At 42.4% G+C, this 23,687-nt stretch overlaps 1 protein-coding gene across 2 annotated transcripts in view; it reads left to right on the forward strand.

The window, feature by feature from the left end:
* Window positions 1-23,687, forward strand: part of HPS1 (HPS1 biogenesis of lysosomal organelles complex 3 subunit 1) — a 365,168-nt gene that overhangs the window by 137,670 nt on the left and 203,811 nt on the right. For both annotated transcript variants that reach the window (XM_085606326.1, XM_085606327.1), the window contains exons 7-8: window positions 1,677-1,837; window positions 11,573-11,675. In XM_085606326.1, the coding sequence (XP_085462452.1) occupies window positions 1,677-1,837; window positions 11,573-11,675 (264 nt within the window). The remainder of the gene's footprint in view (window positions 1-1,676; window positions 1,838-11,572; window positions 11,676-23,687) is intronic.

Genomic DNA, 23,687 nt, shown 5'->3' on the forward strand with positions numbered 1-23,687 from the left:
AGTGTCTAAAAATTGCACTAGGGGATGGCAATTCTCACTTGTCAACTTACCGTTGCTGAGGCATGCGCAAAAAAAACCTCGTCCATGTGGATGTTTGCGGAATTTAGCCGTATCGCCACGTCAGTGGCAAAAACTCCACCGGCAGAGTGGAGTTTATCACCCTAACCCTACCCCTAAAAAGGTCTAGCACCTGTACAGTGCAGGTTGGTGAGTGCAGGAGAGAGACCAGCAGCTTCTGGGGATTGTTGGACATGGCAGTGGTGAGAGCAGATATATGTACAGGCAGCAATGGCTACCTCCTGCACTGTCTCTCCAGGACACCGTAAAGATGATATCAATAACCGCAAAAGGCAGGGATGTGTAGCTGAGCTGAGCTTCAACTAGGTTAATGTAAAATGCTTTCTTGCCCTGAGGTCTTTCTACTTGAGGGAGGGAGAGGGAGGGAGAGGGAGGGAGAGTGAGAGTGAGAGTGAGAGTGAGAGTGAGAGTGAGAGTGAGAGTGAGAGTGAGAGTGAGAGTGTGTGTGAGTGTGTGTGAGTGTGTGTGAGTGTGTGTGAGTGTGTGTGAGTGTGTGTGTGTGAGTGTGTGTGTGTGAGTGTGTGTGAGTGTGTGTGAGTGTGTGTGAGTGTGTGTGACTGAGACTATCCTTGTGGGGACTTAATTTGCACAGTCGTGACCTGAACCCAGGTCCCCAATAAGGCAATATCTGCTAAATGATATAAAATGACTTCAGGAACATCTGTGTCAATTTTTCTAACTTTTGTAAAAATTGCCTTGTGGGGACCTGTGTTTCATCAAGTGTGTTTATATTTTTGGGTCAGCGCTACTCCTGTAGTAAGTCTAATTTTACTTTTCTACATTTTTCTAGTGTCAAATACATAATCATTAAAAGCCATCTTAAGTGTGCCCGGACACAAGCAGCTATTCATAAATGAATAACCTATCATATATTTAAGTACAGTATTGAAGTAAAATATTTAGACATTTGTTCATGAATGTATTCAATCGCAATAGAAAATTTTGGAGTCCTCACAAGGATAGTAACACATGTTCAAGTCCCCATAATGATGGTCCTGTGTGCGCGATTAAATTTAGCTATATTTGCATTTTTGAAGCGGGATACTGTAGAATTATTTTTTTCTTAATATTTTTCTGCAATTAGTGTAGCTTAAAAACATTGGGAAAAGTTAGTCCCCACAAGGCGGGTATTCACACATAGTCCCCACATGGATGGTAACGCCTGTGATTGTCTGTCTGTTTGTCTGTCTTCCTTCCTTCCTTTACGGTGCTTATTCACTGAACTTTTCCCAAACATACATTAGAATGAAAAAATGTAACAATTGGCATGCAAAATTTGAGTAGTCAACACTTTCATCTTCACTTCTAAACTTAAAGCTGCATAATTTTTACCACTGATTATTTATCATATGAAGACATTTTTCCTTTATTATATGTCAAATGTTACATTATAAATGTGTCCTATTTAGTTGGTCATTGAAAAGACCACCTAAGACCCTGGGACAAGTATCCTTCACTGCTCTTGATTTTGCATAGGCTTAATAAACTAAATACAACTGCATTATACTACGGCTCTCCTTGTACCATGTGACAACCAGCTTGTGATCCTTGTCAGACATTCTGAATTTTTAGCTGTTTACTCTGTGCTTTCCTTGTAGGCAGTAGAGCGACTGATTCATCCGCAGCTGTGTGAGCAGTGTATTGAAATTTTAGAACGCCAAGTTGTCCAGCAGATCAATGGCAGTTCTGAGCGTGGAGGTGAAGAAGTTATGCATGCCTTTATCCTGGTTCACAGCAAACTCCTTGCATTCTTTTCTAGGTGAGCTTTTCTCCTCTCTGGGCATTTATGAGATTGATTGTGATAATGTTCAAATTCTAATTACTTCCTCGTGCTCCTGCTTAACACCAGAGGGCGAGCTACCCATCCTGAAATTGGTAAGGTATATTTAGTTAGATATGCCTGATTACAAAAAAGTATATATTTTTATAATTTTTTTACACATCCCTCTTTACATGTAAGACTAGGAAAATCTAGTAAGCATAAGGATCCAAGCATTCATCGATCCCCACAAACCATTCTGAACATCTGAATCAGGAATCTGCCCTTGCTGCAATGTGCAAAATACAATCAAGAACAAGCTTGGACTGCTAATTTAACTCAACAAGCATGTTGCTATTTGCACCATTATCTACTGAGTACTCTTCTCCGGAATTTCTTCCTATGTTGACTTTAGCAGACCCGCCATAAAATAATTCATCCTCTTAACAATTCATACAAATAGAGATTTTCTGATATCTATTTCTCCTCATCTCTACTGATATTCTCCAATTGCCCACCCTTGAACCAAGTGTCTTTTATCATCAGAACTGAGCCTCTGAGGGTTCTGTGTACAAGGCAATAAGTTGCACTTCAGCATAATCCCAATCTCGCTTAAATCTGCTTCAGAGTTTTTCTAGTCATTCTTAATCAGTTGCTGAAATCCTGCCTGGTTGACAAGTGCTTAAGCACAAACCAACCAAACTGGCCAAACAAGGTTCTGAGCAGTGTAGTGTGATTGTTCTGAATTACTTTTATGGAGGATATACTGGAATGTTAAGAGTAGAGGAAAATACTTTTTTTAAAACTTTTTTTAGCGTTTTGTCACAGAGGTAGCATGATACATAATGATACACACAGTCAATGTCAAAAGCCGATGAAGTTTGTACATATACAGTTTGGCTTGGTTAGGAAGACACATCAGAGAGTGTAGTCATATTCGATGCAACATTCGATATGCAGTGGGCAATACCCCCAGAGACATATAACATCTTAGGCCATAGAAAAACTTCAATTTCCCAGCAATTGCAGCAACACTGTGAGTGTGGTAAAGGACACATAGGACATTTAGGAAACTGAACAATGCAGTGCACAGTGTGTGATAAAGATCTCCACTAACCCACTCCAATGGGGACTATGCCCTGCTCCAACTGAGAGGGAGGGTCGTGTCGCAAAGATCCTAGGTAGGCTTTGAAAGGGCCACATATGTCCCTGGACCGTGAGGCAGATGGTACTGTGGTGGCATACACCTCACTCCATGTGGTACAAGAAGCCAGGCTGCCCAACCAACCCTTAACTGTGGGTGCAGACCTGCTGCCCCAATGATTGGCCACCTCTCTTTTGGCCAATAGGAGACAAATGGCCGCAAGTTTTCGAATGTTTTTGGGAAAATTAACTACGTATCCTAAGAGGGCAATTTCGGGTAAGGGGTCTATTGGAAAGTTGATCATGTCCCCCAGTGTTTTGTGGACTTCTTTCCAGAAGGAGTTTGTACGCGGGCAGGTCCAGGCTATGTGTGTGAAGTCCACATGAGGGGCGTCACACTTACGGCAGTTGTGGGGTTTGGAGGGGTCTATTTTGTGGACTCTGTATATTCTGCGTAGAAATTTGAAGTGAATCAACTTGTGTCGGCTATTAAGGCAGACATTTTTCGTGACTACGTCCGTTATCGATCTACCCAAATCTCCCTCCCAGTCTCTGCGGTTCTTGTCATCATTGAGTGGGACAAGGGCTGCACAAGCTTTGTATAGTTTGGAGATGAGGTAGACACCCTGGTTGTTCTCGATGACTAGTGAGAGAGGAGGTAATGATTGTGGTTCAAGGGGGAGTCAGGAAATGTGGTGCTCATAGCAGAGCAAATTCGTCCCAACACAAATTTGTCCATAAAGGTGGCATTCAGGAACCAAGACTTGTCATCTGTTTCGAAAGCGTGGCCTTCAGGGAACAGGTCACCTATTTTCGTAATGTCAAATTAAGTTAAGGTGCGTTGTATCAGTCGCTTACCTGTGATCGGTAAGCAGCGGGCATTAGGGAGTGGCAAGGTGGTAGAGTATAGGGTGTCCGTGACCCGCCTGAGTTTTTCCCAAGCCCAGCTAGTCGTGGATCGTTTGAATGTCATTTGGGTCACGTGGAAGGCCCCTGGGGAGAATAGCAACAAATCGCTCAGGAAGAACAAGATCAGCCTCTGGACGTAAATAAGGGATTCTGGCATCTGGGTGATACCAAACGTGCGTAGCTGCACTGGGCAACTAGATAATATAAATGTAAGTCGGGCACACTATAGCCCCCTCTTTCATAGGGTAGAGTCATGACCTGCCAGCGAACACGAGCCCGTTTGTCCCCCCATACCAGTCGTATCAAGTGGGAACGGACCGTTAAAAAAAAACTATTTGGGAGGGGAATAGGAATATTATGAAAAAGATATAAAAATTTAGGGAGAACCATTTTGATAAGGACTACCCGGCCTGCGATGGACAGTGGCAATCTGAGACACTTGTCGATTTGCGACTCAAGAGTGTGGACTGCCTGTCCATAGTTGAGGCGGACGATCTGCTCAGCTTGACGTAATCCTTACACCATTCCAGTGGGAACTCAAGCTCCCACGCGTTCATGCTGAGGGGGAAGGTCACAAACTTGTGCCAATTGATGCCAAGGCCCGAGTACAAGCCAAATCGGAGTATTTAACGGATGAGAAGGTCTAAGTTAGCTTGTGAGTCCCTAACGTAAAGAATTGTGTGATCGGCGTATAGTGATACTAATAGTGGGCCCGTTTTAAATTGCCGGTCTCTGTGTAGGTGTTTTTCTTGGAAGTGGCGGATTAGGGGGTCCATAGCAAAATTAAATACTAAAGGCGTTAGTGGGCAGCCCCGACGCTTGCCCCGTGATAGTGTAAAGGGTTCAGAGAGCGTTCCGTTCTGCCTGAGCCAAGGTGTAGGAAGGCGGTATAGCAGTGCCGTGGTAGCAATAAATCCAAAAGGCATCCCCATGCGGTGTATGATGGACAGAAAAAGGGCCATTCCAGCGAATCGAAGGCCTTTTCAGTGTTGAGTAATATTGCGGCTGCTGGCACATCCGGGTTTATCCTGTGTAGGGTGGAGAATAATGTTCTTAAATTAAACGATGTGGAGCGGTGGGGGACAAAGCCAGATTGGGCAGGAGAGATTATGAATTTCATTAACTGGGATAGCCGTCCAGCGATAATCTTAGCCAGGATTTTGTAGTCCAAGTTTAATAGTGAAAGGGACCTGTATGAGCCACAAAGCTTCCGATTTTTACCTAGTTTTGGGAGAAGAATTATGACTGCTTCGCAAAGGATGGGAGGTAATATTTGTCTCTCCAGGGCCTCCGCGTAGTCTTCGAGAAGCTGCAGTGCCAATATGTCCTTATAGGTCTTGTAGAAGTCGCCCGTGAGTCCATGCAGACCAGGGGCAGAGGATGACCGTAGAGCATCAATGGTGGCAATAACGTCCGGTTCAGAGATAGGCTCTGCCAGGATGTCTTGCATGTGTTTCTCTAGGTAAACAAGCACTACCTCAGACATGTAAGATTCCTATTCGGTGTGGTCCCTCCCTGTTCTGGAGGCATATAGCGTTTTAATATAGGACAGAAATTCATCTCTGATTTCTGTTGTCCGTAAGCTGCTGGCCAATAGAGGACTGTAATTCGGGAATATATGCCTTGCTGTATGGAGGTCTGATCATCTGTGCTAAAACACTCCCTGATCGTTCGCCCTCCCCGTACTTTTTAGCATTGTGGTATTTCCCAATGAGTAGAATCTCCCGTTCAGCAGTGTCTCTATATTCCGCTAACAGGGCCACACGCTTTAGTTCAGTGTCTGGGTTGCGAGTTTGCAGCAGCCCAGCGTCCAAATCAGTTAACTCGCGTTCTAAGCGGAGTACACCAGCGTGCTTAGAAATGCACACACCTCGTATGTACGCTTTAAATCCCTCCCAGAGAACCGCCACCGTGTCCACCGAGCAGGTGTTTATGGCAAAATATTCCTCGATTGCTTCCCGGATTTCGTGTTGAAATAGATCATCCGCTAAGGCACGGCTGGGGAAGCGCCATTGCCTCTCAAAACCCTGTAGAGGAAAATACTTAAGGAGAGTTTGGTAGGATTTATTTTATGTAAAGATCATATCAAATTCCATCAAGTGTATTAAAATGTGAATTGTCTTATCTCTGTGACCACATGTTAAACAAAGTGTTTAAGGAGGCGTAGCAATGGCAGCAGTGTGAGCAGACACGCTCTACTTTCGCTCCTCTTCTGTTACCGAAGACATTGAAGAATTCAAACACCTCGGCACTGGAAATTGATCGACTCAACACCAGAAGTCACGTCCTCCAATAAGATAAGACGATTTTCATCAAGTTTCTACCTACGTGACTCATGGAGCTGTCAAAATGGGTTACAGAACCTTGCCCTGCAGATGCTCACCCTAAAGATAGTAACCACAAGAAGGCACAGGCCTTCTAATGTAAAGTACAGCAGCTTGTGATGGATATTGCAGACTCCAGGCAAGAATCACTACCCTCCGGGGAGAATAGGAGAGTAAGAATATATGGTTTGGACTGGGACAAGTGATCCCTAACAACCGCCAAGTGGTGGGCCTACACGACTCCCTGTGGCTGTGGCTGAGAAGCAGCGACACTGAAATACAGCGACTGCTGGAGAAAGCAGGCAGAATGGCTGAAGTGAGCCCTGGGAAATTCTTTTAGTGCACAGCTCTAGAAGGAAATGTGAGGGTCTGGCTGCCTAGCAGGCACTCAGAGGAGGTAGGGCAGATGGGAGTGGTGCAGGAGTAGCAAACTGTCCATGGAAGGCAAACTGGCATGGGCCGGGGCAGCAAGCTGGCCACACAGGGCAGGCAGGTGGGGAAAGAGACATGCAGACAGAGAACAGATGGCAGACCTGGGGTGGTTCCTCCTCTAAGGTGGAGGAGCGTTGCCCCACTGCCTTTCAGCACTGCAATAAAGGAAAAATAAAATGATAATAACTTAAGGTTATCATTTTATTTTTCCATGCTGAGGCAGTTTTGCATGGCGGAGCCGGGTAGCGCAAGAGGGAGGAGTCTCTGTAAGTGCGCATGAATATTTGACCGGCCGTCTTAGGCCAGACAAACAGTCATGCACACTTTGCACATTCTCCAACCAGGCTGTATTACAGCCTGTGTGGAGAACATGCCCAGGCTGCCCTTCTCCGTCCGGGCGCCAAACCACATCACTCAGACTAATGTCTTTTAAACCCCCTCTTCCCTCCACCTCACCCCACTACAGTTTCCCAGGAGCAGCTGCCACTGGTGCAGGTGGAAGGGGTACAGTGGCAGGAAGCCACCTATCATGTGCCCTCACCAGACACTGCTTATGTAGTCACATATTACATCACTCATGACATATTCTGTGACATAATTGATGACATCAATGTGACAACTAAAATGATATCATTGATGACAACACTATGCATGTGGGGGTTGCAAGTTCTAGTTACTTCACTTAACTATAACTGGCGAATTTCAGTGATTTCTTTAGAGGTTAAAATATAACGATTGAACTGACATTTTCACCTAACTATAACGTCACTTTAACCTTTGGCTTTTCAATGACTAGCAATAGCAAAAGTAAATTAGTAAATATACCATACATGTAATGCTCTTTTTTCAAAACTTTAATAAAAAGGTGTTTGACAACAACTACTTAGAGCTCAAAGTCAACCTTGAATAAACCGTGATGCCATCACCTTATCACTAACTATATATGTCAAATTCCTTGGTTTCTACCTCGGCTGACAACCGTCCTTCAATAATATCTCAGTAAATTGTACAAATTGTCTTTATTTTGTTATTCTGCAAAATAAAAATGTACTTCCCTGTTTCTGGTGTATATCTCCATGTATTGTATATGACCATTGATGCCGAAGACATCCTCCTCATCAGTCTGCCTAATACCTTCCAAGGACCCGTGAAATCAGTCTTCCATGTAGAAGCAGGACGTATCGCAAATAAATATTTGGTGACATTACACCATACTTTATATCTCCATGTATTGTATATGACCATTGATGCCGAAGACATCCTCCTCATCAGTCTGCTTAATACCTTCCAAGGACCCGTGAAATCAGTCTTCCATGTAGAAGCAGGACTTATCCCAAATAAAAAAAATATTTGGTGACATTACACCATACTTTATACTGCCTTCCAATTCATTCACACTTCCTTTTCAAGGTCTGCTGTTTCATTGATATTGTTGTCACCACAAAAAAACAGTTAGACTAATTTTCCAAGATTCAGCTAAGACTAATCCAGTTTCAAATCAAACAGTGTTTCAAGGAAAATATACATATTCAAAATGTTTCACTGTAGGTAGATGAGGGAGGACACAGTTATATTTGGTGACAACAGGGATGGCTGGTAAGTCTTCTCCATACTTTGTGTGTCACCTGAATAAAAGACTTAAGAGCCAAACTAATGTGCACAGAATGGCAGAACACATTAGGGTACCCAAAAACTGTATCCACAAATTGCACATTGAAACTGATAGAATTCAATGCATCGCACTTTGTTAATCTAACACACAACTGACTGCATAGAATATACCCATCGGTCGGCAATGAGTGTCCCAGGTGCTGCTCTGGCAATGCTTACTTTATGCACAATTCCTGGAGCTGTTTAACCAGCACAAGAGTTGAACTTGAGTAGTGCATGCTATGGGGCAGCTGACAGCCATACATTTCGCCCATTATGAATCAACACATTTCTTTATAGACAGAGAATGAGGAAAACTCCTTGATACATCTGGCCCTTAGTGTTTTACACCGAGGTTTGCCTCTTGGATTTGGGAGGTGGCGCTAGTCATCAAACAGGATCGGACACAATACTGCTTAAGGTCTCATACAGAGTTGATGACAGACCTTTGCAACTATCACGAAGGACAAACACTAAGAAGAGGGTTCTTAACTCACTTACTATTGCCCCACTTATTTTCCACAGGACTCAGACAGGTGCATACACACATAGTGCACCCACTCTAATGCTGATGCCAAACTCCCAAAGAGGATATTGAACAAGATATAAATAGATGATAAACTTGCACCCCTGTGACAGATGAGCCCTTTTAGAAGTTCTGGTAGTTATAATTCAATGCCCAAAAAAATCTAGTGGTATAGCATGAATAAAGTCTTGGAAGATAATTTTTCTGTTAAAGTTATAATTTTACAGGAGAACCTGTCATATATTATGAAATTATGTTTATAGATAAGAGAAAAATGTAGTCTACATAGTATCTTAAATATGTTAATTAACATATTTAAAAAACAAGCTTAACCCCTCCACAACAACATTGTTGCAGCCAAGGTCGTAGTGCCTCCATTGACAGTAGTCTCGTTGGATGCAAAAAGAGTATTCAGTTTAGTGAAATGGCACCCCTTTTTTACCATCTTGGAGAAAATGAGTATTGGGCCCAAATTCAGACAGTGGCTTGGTCTTCTCTACGAGGCACCAAGGGCTCAAGTTAAAGTAAATTCTATTCCATCTCAGGAATTCCCTATAAGTCGGGAGACTAGACAGGATTGCCCCTTGTCACCAATGCCGGGTAGATGGACAAGTATGGGGCTGGGGGTAGGGAGATACTTGAGAGGAGAAGATATTGCTGTACACTGCCAATGTCCTTTTATACTTAGCGGAACCAGAGCAGTCGCTGGCACGTGTGGGAGATATGTTCAGGATATATGGAAGATACTCAGCATTAGGTGTCGACTGGGAGAAATCACTTCTTTCCCTCAGGGTACTTGGGAAGCTTGAGTAGCTCTCCCCATGACTCTTAGAGTGGTACGTGACCATTTCCGATACCTGGGCCTCTGGATTTCTAAGGATAGACCCACTCACTACTTGCTTTTGAAAGGACTTGAAGCTGATACCACGTACTGGAGGGCACTCCCGCTTGACCTGTTTGATAGAGCGGTGCTGTTTAAAATGATTACTTTGCCCGAACTAACTTATGTCTTACAAAACATCCCCTATCAGATATCGGAGGCCTTCTTTCGGAATATTAATGGGTGTGTGAGGAAACTATTGTGACTGGATGGAACACAGTGAGTGGCCCTTCGCACCCTTCAAAGGTCTACATATGATGTCGGGATAACCTTACCAGATGTTTGCAAATGTCAGAAAGCCGCTTAGGATAGCAGTGGAAATGAGTGGGCATTTGCAGCACTGGACAGCCTGGCCTGTCAACATGACAAAGATGCCCTGGGAGTGAAGGGATATCTTCATGTTCTCTATGATGGCAAAATCGACCCGGATGCTCCAGATGCGACTAAGATGGTATGTAGGATATGGAACTTCTTTTTGAAGGACATGGGCTGAGGGACCCATTATGGGTGGGCATGAAGCTTTGGGCAGTATTGACCCTGCAGGGCTTTAGAGAGTGGGACCTAATTGGCCTCTCCGTTCTCGAGGATGTATGGGATGCAAACAGTGTGGAACCTTTCACAAATCTTATATAGGAATATGATATAGCTCCCTCCTAATTTCTTAAATGCTGCCAATTGAGACACACCCTGAGGGAACAAAATGCACCAGATGACAACAGGATGACAAAGACGTCCTCACCTAGCACTCCTGAATTAGCAATGAACTCGCTTAAATAAAGATGACTAATCCAATTTGTTCAATTAAATGTGAAAATTTAAACATTGATTTATAATCCTCGTATGATAAGTCTCATACATTTGAAGTACATTTTTGATGTGGTTCTGTTTACACCCGACCTATTGCACTTACAGGAAATCCCCCCCTGACGAAGGGTTAGACCCGAAATGCATCGGGGAATTCAGGATACCTCTTCAGCTGTATTCATTTTGAATATGTGAACTACATCGACTTTTCGGATACTTCAAATGTATGAGACTTATCATACGAGGATTACAAATCAATGATTACATTTTCACATTTAATTGAACAAATTGGATTAATCATCTTTATTTAAGCGAGTTCATCGCTAATTCATTAGTGCTAGGTGAGGACGTCTTTCCCCAGAGGACGCTAATTGTGTAAGGTAAATGATTGTACCTTCACAACAGTTTGCAGAGATCTGTATTTCATATATATCCACCCCTATAACGAAGATAGTGTGAAGAAAGGATCAGCACCTTCAGGATTATTCCAACATCAAACCCCTCAGGAGAGTTATGGCTATTAGGAGCAGCAATGCCAAGGTTCCAGACTGAAATCGTCACTCCTATGTCTGTATGCAGCCCAAGTTGCCTTCCTTATCCGGCCATATAGCGGGGTAAAATCCTCCGTTCAATAGCCATTTGTGCAATGATGACATGGAAATGGACATTAATAGTTCTCGAAAAATATTTTTTTAAATGATACAGTGGTGATAAATATACCAGAATCAACTACAGTTCGGCTAATAAGCAGTAGTTTTAAATGATCAATTGGTTGGCTTCTTTTATGGGGTGAATTCGTAGGAAAGAATAAAATATTCTATCAGTACTGAAATTGTTTTTTAATTACTGAAATTGCCACACATCATAAATAAGCACCCAACGTCATTCTGCATTGTGCAATCTGTTTATGGGGGCCTTATAGTTTGACCAATGCTTCATTAACATTGGACATGTGTTAAGATTTGTAAATATAATGTCTGGTTATGTTATTTATTGTTTGGTGCTGTGTTTGAAAAAATAAAGATAATGAGACTGATGCAGTATTATTATTTATTTTTGTGCCTTAGTCGCAGTGCCAGTTCAGTCAGAGCTGCCGACCTCCTGACGTTGATCCTGATTGTCCAAAACCTCTATCCCAGCTCTAGTGCAGTTGAGGATCTAAATCCAGAGGTATTGTAAAGATATTACATATGGCTCTTTGCTCAATATGTATTGTGTAATTTGAATATATTCTAAAGCAGGGTCCAGAATTAGACAATATTCAGATCAAAAGCATTATGACCATTTAGGAAACTCATCACTGAAGTACAATTAACTCATAATTTAATGATTTCCATAACACTTGTTTACTAAATATTTCTTTTCGGGAAACAACATTTACTTTATGGGTCTATGACAAGAAAGGCAAAGGCAAATGCAAACGTTATTTTGCAAACATTAGTTTAATAATAGTTCCTTTTTCTGAAATAAAGATTTTTCTTTTGAAAATAATTGATTTTGCTCTGAAATGAACTTAGTTTACAAATATATATTACAAAGTCATTAAATTATATCATGGTACTTTAGTATTGATGTACTTTATAACTGCCCATGCATCTTTAATATGGTCATTGTCTGTAATGTCAAATCAGTATTGGTGAGCATGCCACACCTTGTGTGTGCAGTAGTTGCCAAATGCATGTATTTTCTTTTTTTCATAACAGATTTTATTATGTTTCCATGGTACAGGGTGGGCAATGCCCAAAGCATACATTGTGAATACAGTTTGATATTAGAAGTACCACATTTTTTAACAATGCATGTATTTTTATAGTTGTCTAGGCACACATGCATGGATGGAAGCCTTCTCATACGGCAGGCATCCCTTACTCCAATACTGAACAAGAGTATAATGGGGGCAGTCGTTCAAGCTCCTCATACTCTTAAAAAACTGAAGAACATAAAGATGCAACCATGCATCTGGATGTCTATGAGCAACAAGTGCAGAGACTTGGCAAATTTTATAATTTTGTAATTAGTCAGCATTAATGCCCACATTCTGGTGGTGCTTAATGTTTGAAGCAGATTGATGTTCAAAATTGGAGTACATCATTAAGGGTCTACCACACTCTGTGCATGCCCCACTATGCCTTTTTCTCTGGCCAATATTATATCACCAATTGGCATAAGTTGGCCAGTCTAGCTCTGCCAATGCTTGTTGTTTGTCACTATTGGCTTCTCCAATTTTCACTAAATTGCTCTGGCATTAGCAAAGCCAACAGAAGGAGCTGGATATTTTGGAATTACATTTTCTGTATTTCAAAGATTGTAGACATAATGTGACAGCCATCTTGGAAATATAGAAATTAATGCTCGTCCATCTTAGAACATTATTTTCCACATACTTGGAAGTATAGGAATATATATTTCCAAGATGGCTACCAAATGGGCTTTACATGCAATATGGTGGCCATATTGGAAGTATTAAAATAATATTCCAATGCAGCTGAATGTTATTTTCTTTACTTCAAAGATGGCAGCCTCCCTGTGTCTACTTGTGCTGGACTGACCATTTCTGAAGTACAGAAAGTAAAATTCCTTTTTTTTCTCCCAGTGACAACATGCAATTTATTATGACCTAACATGACATTAAAATGTGCAAATTTGTAGTATCTAATTATTTTTTATTAGTACTAGCCCTCAACAAGTCTTTTTTATGTCAAATTGATCATCCGACAAAAAAATCCAAGATACATACAAGTTAAATATATAAAGTACATAAAACAAGAAATTGTACCATCTTGCAGACATCTCGCTATCAGATACACAGGGTTGTAAATAATCATCATACTGTTAGCATGGAAAATAGATATACAACAAAAACAAAATGTGATTTAAGAATAAAAAAAGAAGGGAGGCAGAGCAATATAAATCAGCTTAAATCATCCTGATAATCGCACTTAAACTTGCTTCATATGCGTTAATAAAATTTAATAGAACATAGTCCCATTGCCCTAGCTAGAGCAAGTTCCTTCTCATAAATTCCCCTCAGAATTGCTCATCACTCTGCTAGTCTTGGGGGTGCTGGCCAAATCCACACCCTAGATTTCCACAGCACAGCAGTAACAATAATAACAGAGAAGAGGCACTACAGACCTAAATCTGCTTCGACCCTATACCCAAGCATGATCTCCTTATCTGTTAATTGCAGATCTAGACTAAGGCAGATCCTAATAGTCTGGCTCACCTCTTCCCCAAAAATTCCCAATTAAGGACAAGTAATGAACATATGCAGCGGGTTTGCGGCCATCAATCCACATTAAGGGCATTTATTCTTCTCCCCTCTTCCTGTCACCTCGTTACCTGCCCACCTTGCTATTCTCTCAGGAGTATAATATAACATACAAACAGTTCTAAATTGCTGTAATTGTAAACTTATGGAATGTGTTGACCGCTCCGTTGTTTCTAACCCAGCTATTACTTCCATGGAGGTAATATCGCCTGATTACTCCATTTCCGAGCAAGCTTCGAGCTGTCATTAATTCTGTGTTGGCAAAGGTTCTGATAGATAGTGCTTATTAATGACTTCTTGGGTGCCTGATGAAGACCTGTCAACAGATCTGAGCTCTCCAACACCTTTATCACGTGCCGCACCCAAAAACAATCCCTGATCTGCAGATATTTAAAAAATAGCCGGTCAGGAAGATCAAAAAAGCTTTGCAAACTTTCAAATGTTTGAAACCCATTTATATCATATAAATGTCCTATTCGCTCAACCCCATAACTAGCCCAGATCTTGACAATAGGGTCATGAAATACTTCTAGGAGCATTGGATTTTCCCACATGAATAAGAGGCCGGGAGTTCCTTAGATAAGCTTTTGCGCCAAATAAAGACTACATCTACAATAGCCTTAAATCTGACTCTTTTAAAATAGGCGTGATCATTGGCTATATATAAGAATTCTGGATTATGAAATGAAATGAAAAGAGGAATTTAATAAAGCGCACTGCGGCCAAAGCGGCTTCCTGGCGCTGGGGGCTCAAACATGCTCACAGAGAAAACCCAAAAGGACTAGCCGGGAAAAGCCTGGGAAAAAAGAAAAGTTTTGAGGGCCTTGCGGAAGTGACGGTAGATGGGGATGGAGCGGATAGCAAGAGGAAGGCTATTCCAAAGCCGAGGGGCCAGAACCGAGAAGCGAGTGCCCCCGGTACGAGTTTTACGAAAGCGGGGAATGTGAAGCAAAGACAATGATGAGGAACGAAGAGTGCGAGCGGGGGCATAGAGGTGATAAGGGAGTTAATGAACAGTGGGGCAGAACGATGGTGGGCCAGGAAGGCCAGGCAGGCAAGTTTAAAAGAAGATCTGAAATGTACTGGGAGCCAGTGGAGAGACCTAAGGGCCGGAGTGATGTGAGAGCATTTAGGTAAGCGAAGAATTTAGGTAAGCGAAGAAGATTACCCACAGACAGCAAATTACAAAGGTGTGTCCAGCAAATGCAGCCCAATAATACAACTTGAAATCAGGAAGCTGTAGCTCTCCCTGATTATAGGGAAATTTTGAGTATCGTATTGCACGCCGTGCTTCCTCATACCCCCTAATGAAGCTGCCAATAGCTCCCTCAAGTTTATAAAAAAAAGAATTTGGAACCCGTAGAGGTATTGCAAGAAAAAGATTTAGGAATTTTGGTAATAAATTCATTTTAATTATGCAACACCCTCCTATTATACAAATGGGTAACTTATACTAATTTTGAAAACGTTTAATCATAGACTGCAGTAGGGGCTCGTAATTTAATGTCACAACTTGTTCCACCTTGGGAGGGATCCTAACCCCCAAATACACAGTAGATGAAAAAACACCAAGGACTAGTCTAACAGGTTGAAAATTAAGAAGGACTTGTGTCTTACTAATATTCAATTTATATCCAGAGAAGGTGCCAAATGTATTTGCTTCCTCTTTAATACACTCTAATGCAGCTACTGAATAGACAACCACATCATCAGCATACACAATAACTTTTAACTCACATGCTCCTGATCTGACAAATTGGATATTCGTGTTTAAAAAGAGCGAGTGTGTAAACAGCTCGATTATAAAAGCAAATAGTAAAGGGCAAAGCAGGCACCCCTGCTGAGTTCGCTGTATATGAAGAGAAGTAGATCGTAAACCTGCATATGCCAACTGAGCCCTAGGATTATTATTTAGGGCCTACACCTACTTACAGTATCGACCGCTGAAACTATATGCCGAGAGTGTGGCCCAAAGACAGTCCGATACCACTTGGTCAAATGCCTTTTCGGCATCCAACAGTACCATCCCCATATTACTGCATGATTTTCTTGCCACATCCAAAGCTACTATTGCTGTACGGACATGGGCCGTGGTATCCCTACTCAATATCAAACCATGTTGCTGACTAGATACCAGTCCTGGCATCAAGGGTGCCAACCAGGCAGCTAAAAGTTTAGCAAAGATCATTGCATCCATGTTTATAAGAGAAATAGGTTGGTAGGAACCACACTCCTCTGATGGCTTACCCTTCTTTAAAAAAAGACAATATTCGTCGTATTCTATGCGCTAATATGTATATCCTGGCACCGTTGGGTGTAGTGACCTCTATGCATCCCTAAGGCAATGCAAATGTGCTAATTCAAGAACAGAAGCCCTAACCTTCCTCATTCATAAGGAGACATGCTGATTAGTAGAACCTATAGCATTATCCATAGTACAGTTAAAATCACCCATGAATAAAAGATCCCCCTGCCATACCAATAGTTCTAAAATCAGTTCATCTATCATGTCGGGTTCGTCAGCATTGGGCCCATATATTGTGCAAAACACATACTTAGTACCATTCATTATCAGCTGCACAATTACCCTTTTCTCCCATGAATCAGCTGTAGCCATAAGAAGATTATATTCTGGTGATCTATCCCCTAATTGAAACTGCCCGAGATGTGCACACAATGATATTATAACCAAACTGCTTAAACAAAAACCTGTCTTTGTATGCCAAATGAGTCTCAGTAAAACATACTATGTGTGGTAATACACTTTGAGCTCCTCTCAAACTAGCTGACGTTTGCTAGTTGTATTTAGGCCGGAGACATTACAGCATATACAGATTATTAAGCCCATAATGAACGAGCTACTTCCTCTATTGGCATAGTCACAATGAACATTCCGTCCCCCCAGCGCCTTAAATTCATTGAAAAGAGAGACTGTAAGATTGTATCTGTAACCATAATCTCATTATCCAAAAATAACGTTAATTGGCATTATTTTGACCATTTTTACTTTTTCCCCCCTCACCACCTGTAGCCCCACCCCTCTCCCCCCTTTAACCTTCAACCCCTCCCAAAATCTGACTAGAAGAGTTACCCAGCTGACAGCCCTGGGAGCTTACGCCCACCCATCTTCCCCACCATGCCCACTACCCGATTGTGCATGTGCCCCTCCAAACTATATAAGTGCCAGAGAAGGAATAACAAAAAGAAAAGTAAGCTATCTGCTCCTCAAAATCAAGGAGGGCAACCATTTCCATAGTCGCCACACCCCACCTACACACCGCTTAAAAAGAAAAGAGAAGAAACAAGCATTTGCAATGCAATAGGTCTCGCATTTGCGAGAGTTTGAGCTATTGGCATTGTAAATGACAATGCCTTTTATTTATGTATTGGTTTTTAAAACATCAATAAAAGGAATTGTCATTTACAAGGCCAATAGCTTAAACTCTCGCAAATGCGAGACCTAGTGCATTGCAAATGCTTGTTTTTAATATGCTACAGTTATCCATACAAAGATCCTGGAAAAACAGATCAGTTAAATACCCTGGAAGCTTGCGAACCAGAGCGACGAGCTCTGTGAAAACTGAATGCCAACAATTACCTCTCAGCCAGCGAGGAGAGGGCTTGGAGCAGCCTTTACCCAAACTACTTTAACCTCAGAGGGGCAGGAAATGCACGAGTTCACTCAGCAGACGAAAAGCAGAGCAAAGGAATGTACAGGAGCAAGAAATAAAATCTAGAGTCCGTGAAACAGAAAACGAATAAGCGATAGACCACGAATTATTTCTACCTGCTGAAAGGTGCAGAGGCGTGTACACACTTCAAATATGCTTGAGGGCTCCCCCATATATCCAGTGTCTAGTGATCATGGTGGGTTATTAGTGATGGAGTATGTGAGGCGTTAAGGTGGTGCGACACACAACTCAACTAAATAACACTATTTACAACACCACGCCCATATCTATTATACCTCAGACTGCCACAAACCCAACTACAACAGGGCAGCTGGTTTTAACCCAATGAGCACTGAGCAGATCTACCAACTTAGAAGATGTGAAAGCAAATCAATGAGGCCTTCTACACTCACCTCTCACATGCCATAATATGTATCTACGGTACAATCAATAAAACAGAACCACCAAGCAGAAAGGCGTCTCACAGCACAAAACCATACCCACAAAGCTACAGGCGGAACCAGGCTCCGGTCTGCGATCAAACCTCAGGAGTATTTGGAGAGTCATCCCCAGGCGGACGAAAGCACTAGGAAGCCATGCTAGAGGAAAAACCGCACCTGGATGCGGCAAAAAAGCAAGCAAGAACAAAATGCAATTTTAAGTAACAGATGAATAAAAACGAGCGTACCATATGTTGGTAGCTGGTCTTGGGCCAGCCCTGCATGCACATTTTTCAAATGTCACTAGTACAATATAATCTAGGACTTTTTACTTTTGAAAAAGTAAACTTTTGGTGGGATTACTCTATAGAATAATTGTGTCTATATGCGTACACTCGGGTTCAAAGGAAAAAACATCGACTGAACATTAAGGTTATCGAATCCAAGAAATAGTGGTGCTATTGACACACAATATTTTGAGCAAACCGTGGGTTGTACTCGCAAGGGCTGTGCTTTGTACACAGCTTACTGACAATGCCTCAATCAGTTCTACATCCATATGGTCAAGCCCCTGCGCATATTACTAATCACCCCCATGAGCACACAGTGTGCACCAGATAAATAGTCTAGGATCCCTAAAACAAGTGTTGTGTAATGTAATTTCGAAAGAGCCCCTCCAACCCGAGATACCTTTATTTTAGCAGCATCGTCCCCTACAAGGTAGAATGGTGGCCTTTCAGTGCCTTGAATAACTAGGTGCTTATGCAGAGTTCAAATCCTACATACATCGTGGTATAATGTATACAGCCTGCAGTACAACTGGCAATCTAGATTTTGATTGAACAACCAACTGTTCACTAATCTACTGAGCAATAAATAAAGTTACTCGAGTGAAACTCGATACAGAACGGCTCTAAAAATACCTTAGCAATGACACCTGGACTATCCTTTCATATGCTGTCCAGCTCCCTTCCCCAAGACCTCAATAACATTACAAATGCACTTTAAATGCATTTAAGTGCAGGCACTGGACCCACCACAGTGTTTTCTGGCAATGAACATGTTTCCCTTTTAAATGCGGGATTAACCCGAGGCAAGAGCAAAACTGTCGGTCAGAAAAAAGTCACCACAGTCACGGCGCCCACTCAAAGCACTTTAAATCCTCTTTTTAGGAGGTTTTGAAACACCGAATCACAGCAGTGACAAAGCACAGAAGTATAGCACTTATATAGATACAAAAAACGCAACAGTTGTAGCTTTGGAAACTCAAGCTTTCGTCTACAATTCATTCAGTGAATGTTCTAGATTACTTTTAGAACGATCAGTTGGTTGTGCATTCGAAAAAAAAAAGCTTCAGTTATGTATGTCTCACATTTTTTACAAATTTTCAAAACCACGATGGTACTCGGTAAATTAGAAAGGTTATCAAGTATTTATATGACCTTCGATCAAGCTCTATGGATGGCTTCATTCATGACAAACAGCAGACTTTGTTATTAGTATGATGCAGGCCCAGTCCCAGTGTTGGAATGGAGTCGCGTTGTTCCTCTTACCACATTTTTAGAACATATGAGGTCAAGTTAGGGCGTCAGGATATGTGTTTGGTTCCTAAATAGGGATCTTAACTCTCAGATGACTTCTCCACCACAGGAACTTTTAAATACATTCCATTTTAATTTCAAGAACGGCGTTACCTTAAAATACGATGCCTAATGGGGGGGGGGGGCAGAATTTGTATTCACCCGCTTGCTAACCTCGTTTTTACAGCTGTAACAATATTGCGAGCAGTACGGGGCATCTGTGGCTGACGGGGCCAGTCTCTGCGGTGAACCGGAGTCTGTCTAAGAAAGAGTCTCTCTGACCGACAGGAGGTGAGACATGAAAGGGAAGACAGGTCAGGGTGAGAGGAAGAGCGAACGCGTGGACAGAAAAGGGAGGAGCGAAGGAAAGAGGTACGGGAGGAAGAGGTAAACTTAATGCATTCAAAAGAGAGGAGGGGACATAGCGCAGGGAGAGGTGACAAGGAGATAAAACATGAAAAGAGATGGCAGGCAGGTGAGAGAGAAGAAAGAGGACAATGGGGGAAGGGACATTGCAAAGTAACATAGGGAAGAAAAGAGAAGTAGTAACGGGAAAGAGGGTGTGATAGAGAGCGAGTGAGACAGGAGAGAGACAGCAGAGAGATAACAGGAGAGGAGAAGTGAAGCGAACAAGGTCTGTCAAGTGCTATCACAAGCAGGAAGTGGAGCTCATCACTTACAGAAGAGAATGGCAGTCCCCTAGGGGACAGTCAACTGTTTGAAAATGTGTGTAGGTATGGATACTTAAAAAGCATGCTCCTACCAAGAAAGCAGCAAACAGTTAGGAAGCCTCATTATACGATTCATGATCGTTTACAAGAAGCTGAATATTGGAGCATTCTTTGAGACACAAGAGCCGGTTGCAGAAGCCATTTTGTTTGTCTTTTCCACAGGAAAAGATTGACTGCTGAGACACAAAGCTTCGCCCTCCCTATCTGGGCCCTATCTGGGCCCCACGGTTGCCAGTGCTTAATTTGTGCCTGCGTTTTCGGGTGCTTGGCACTGGCATTTATTGCTAAACACAAGCACTTATTTAAGAAAGTCTACCACATGGTGATGCAGTCGGTCTATATTTAAGTAGTGTTCATCAATAAAGTACTGTGGTTGCTAAGGGAGTTCTAAACTCCACCAGCCTAAATGCCCCACATTCTCCGAAATCACTCCTCTTCCCTCTCACAGTGAATCATTTCTCCAGGCTGGAAGGTCTGGTGCCATGTGCAATTTCCCCACGTCTATTTAGATTAGAACAAAGACAGCACTTTGTTCCTCCAGAACATGTACCAGAAAGAAGCCCAGAACGAGTCTGCAGTGACACAGTCACATTTATGTCAGTGTCTGCCTAGCACCTATCTGATAAAAGGCATACCCGCTCTTTTAGACCTAAAATAATTATTCTTATACCTATTTTTAGAATATGGGAGCAACATGACATTTACTTTCTACAAGGCAAGAAATTATTTTTCAGGCCTATAATTTTCCATAACACTGATATTTGTTAAAAAAACATGTTCAGTAGAATAAACAACGTGAAGGAACAGACACATAAAAGAGCGGTCGTTTTTCCTCAAGTACAAAACGAAGCACTGTGAAACTTCTTTAACGTAAAACTAGTTTGTGCATTAAGGGCAATTTCAGTTGCCAAATACAGGGTGCGAGTGTCCCGAGCTTTGTCTTCCAGAATTAAATAGGCGTGCATACAGTTTGCTGTGACGAACACATGATTCGTTATCTAACCTCTTTCTAAAAAAAAACCACACACACACACACACGCACGCACACGCACACACAACCAGAAAAGCTTACAGAGTCCACTGAAGGAGCTGAAATTAAACACATTCCCGTTATGGCTAGCAATGCAATCTTTTCAGACAACACACTGAGAAAGGCAAACAAGAGGCAAAATAACCTTTAAACTACAAACACAAAAGGCACGAGACATGAAATATCGCTGTTTCCATGTGAAATCCAAACAGGGTTTCATAGCTTCTGAGGCACTTCATTTGAATCTGCACAGAAGTGCTTCCGACTAAAAACAAGTACTGGCAAAAGCAACAAATAGGCCTGGCATTCACAGCTAGCTTTTTGTCATAGTTAATTTTTGTTTTGTCATGGTTTTTGTCAACCTGTATTTTATAGGGAAGCTGCCAGGCCAAGTCACTACAAATGAACTTTGGCTGCAACATTTAAACAAGCTTTGGCAACGCGGCCGCGAAACTGACGCGGCCGCGAAAGTGAAAGTGATCGCAATCGCGATTACGATCGCGTGCAACGGAGGGCGCGCGTGCACGTTCACGTGCACTGTAGCTTTAGGCCACGGCAGCACTTTGAAAAAGCCTGTTTACAAAATGTCTCGGCCAGATCAGCGCAAGCGCTGAATCAGGCGAGACCTAAAAAGAAGGTAAAGAGAGAGAGAGAGAGAGAAAGGGGGAAAAGGAAATCTCAATAATGGAAAAAGAAACTAATGAAGGAACTTCCTCCCCATGAACTCTCGTTACAACTCGGCTAATTTGTACATAGCTTCACCCCCTTATTTTAGAAAAAATCTGAACTGCTTCCTGCTCCATAGAGCAGAACCATCTTTCACCCCCTTTGATAATTTTCAGCCCATCTGGCTCCTGCAAAAAAACCTGCGCTCTGCCAGCCTTTAGTTCATCTATAAGCTATTATAATTTTCACCGCCTATCTATTGTTGGCTTGCAGAAGTCAGAGCGAGCTATCATTGACATCGAGTCAACTAAAACTGGAACTGTTGGTCGAGTTTTAATAGAAATGGCTTGCCTCAAAAGAAAGTTATCAATCTATATCACTACCAGACGTGCATTTACCCCTCCACAGTGATCAGGAATGTTTGACGTAGCAGAGCGATTAATGGGGAGTCTGTGTGCTCTCTGTATTTGTGAGTCCCTATCCCAATCTGACGGCTCCGGAAATGCTTTTCTGAAAAGCTGCATGACGAACGAACTGACGTGAATCCTCCCCTTCCTTTCCTTCCGGTTTATCAAATATACACAAGTTGTTTCGCCTCTGTCGATTTTCCAAATCTTCAATCTTAGACTGCACAAAATCCAGGGGTCTATCATGGCCATCTTCAGTTTTTAGTGTCTGCTCCGGCGTCCTCTTTGTCAGAAACCCATTGTTGAAGTTCTCCCATCTCAGTGGTAAGAATATCTATTTTAATAGTAGCTTCCATCAATGTGCGCTGTATAGCTATGTTATCCGCTCTGACTTGTGCATAATTTTGTTGGGCGTCAGCCCGTTGGGCCTGCAGCATCTGTAACATAGTTAATAGTGTTGGCTCCTGCTCATTGTCTGACATAAATAAGTCAGATTAAGCTGTAGTCAGATAACCGGCAGTAAGAGCATCCTTTGGTGAGAGAAGACTAGTCTCAGATGGGACCAGGGTCACCGGACTATCAGTAGTTAAAGATATTGACTTTGCAGGGCCTTGTTTGATCTTCATGCCACCCTCGCCTGGATTTTGAGAATCTGCTGAAGCAGAAGACAAACGTGATATTAATACCCTGACTTCTCCTTTGGAAACAACCCAGTTTCGTAGTGGACAGCCTTTGGGACCCTTATGCATTGCCTGATTTTTCCCACCTGCAGGAATGTATTTTCCAGCCCTCTTGTTCTTTAGTAGGCCTTGCGGTTCTTTCTTATCTCCTCCAGTGCTACTAAGTGGGAGCGTGTCAGCCCCTGCAAGGGTTGCATAATCACAAAGCACTATCCCTGCTGCTGATGTGCTGGCATGGGTATTATCTGTTCCAGTATCATCAGCAGTCACTTCTTTATAGGCAACAAGCAATTGTAGGCTAGTGATAGTAGGTGCCGTAGCTGAGGCAGGTGTGGCCGTTGAGGTCCCTGGTGTTATTGTGGGATTAACAATATGGGTGTCCCCCTGCACCTCACTTGACCCCTCCCTGCTGCAAACCTTGATGCCTCCTCCAGCCACAGAGTCAGCCAAGCCCACTGCCCCTTCACTACCCACAGCTTCTGCAATGTCCTCGTCTCTTTCACCAAACGACTGGTTGACAGCTAAGAGTAATGTATCCAGCTCCCGCTGTCCTGCAGCTTTGTTGCCATCCAAAGCCATTAACATAGTATCCATATTCCCAGCTAGGGCAGCAGCTATCAGAATATCAGCAAGCAAAGTTTTTCCTCTTGAAGACTCTCAGGTGTATGCCTGATATATAGAGGCAGCATTACCTGTTTTAAGCAAT

The sequence above is a fragment of the Triturus cristatus genome, chromosome 1_2 (assembly GCF_964204655.1).
Source record: "Triturus cristatus chromosome 1_2, aTriCri1.1, whole genome shotgun sequence".
In the NCBI taxonomy this organism is placed as follows: Eukaryota; Metazoa; Chordata; class Amphibia; order Caudata; family Salamandridae; genus Triturus; species Triturus cristatus.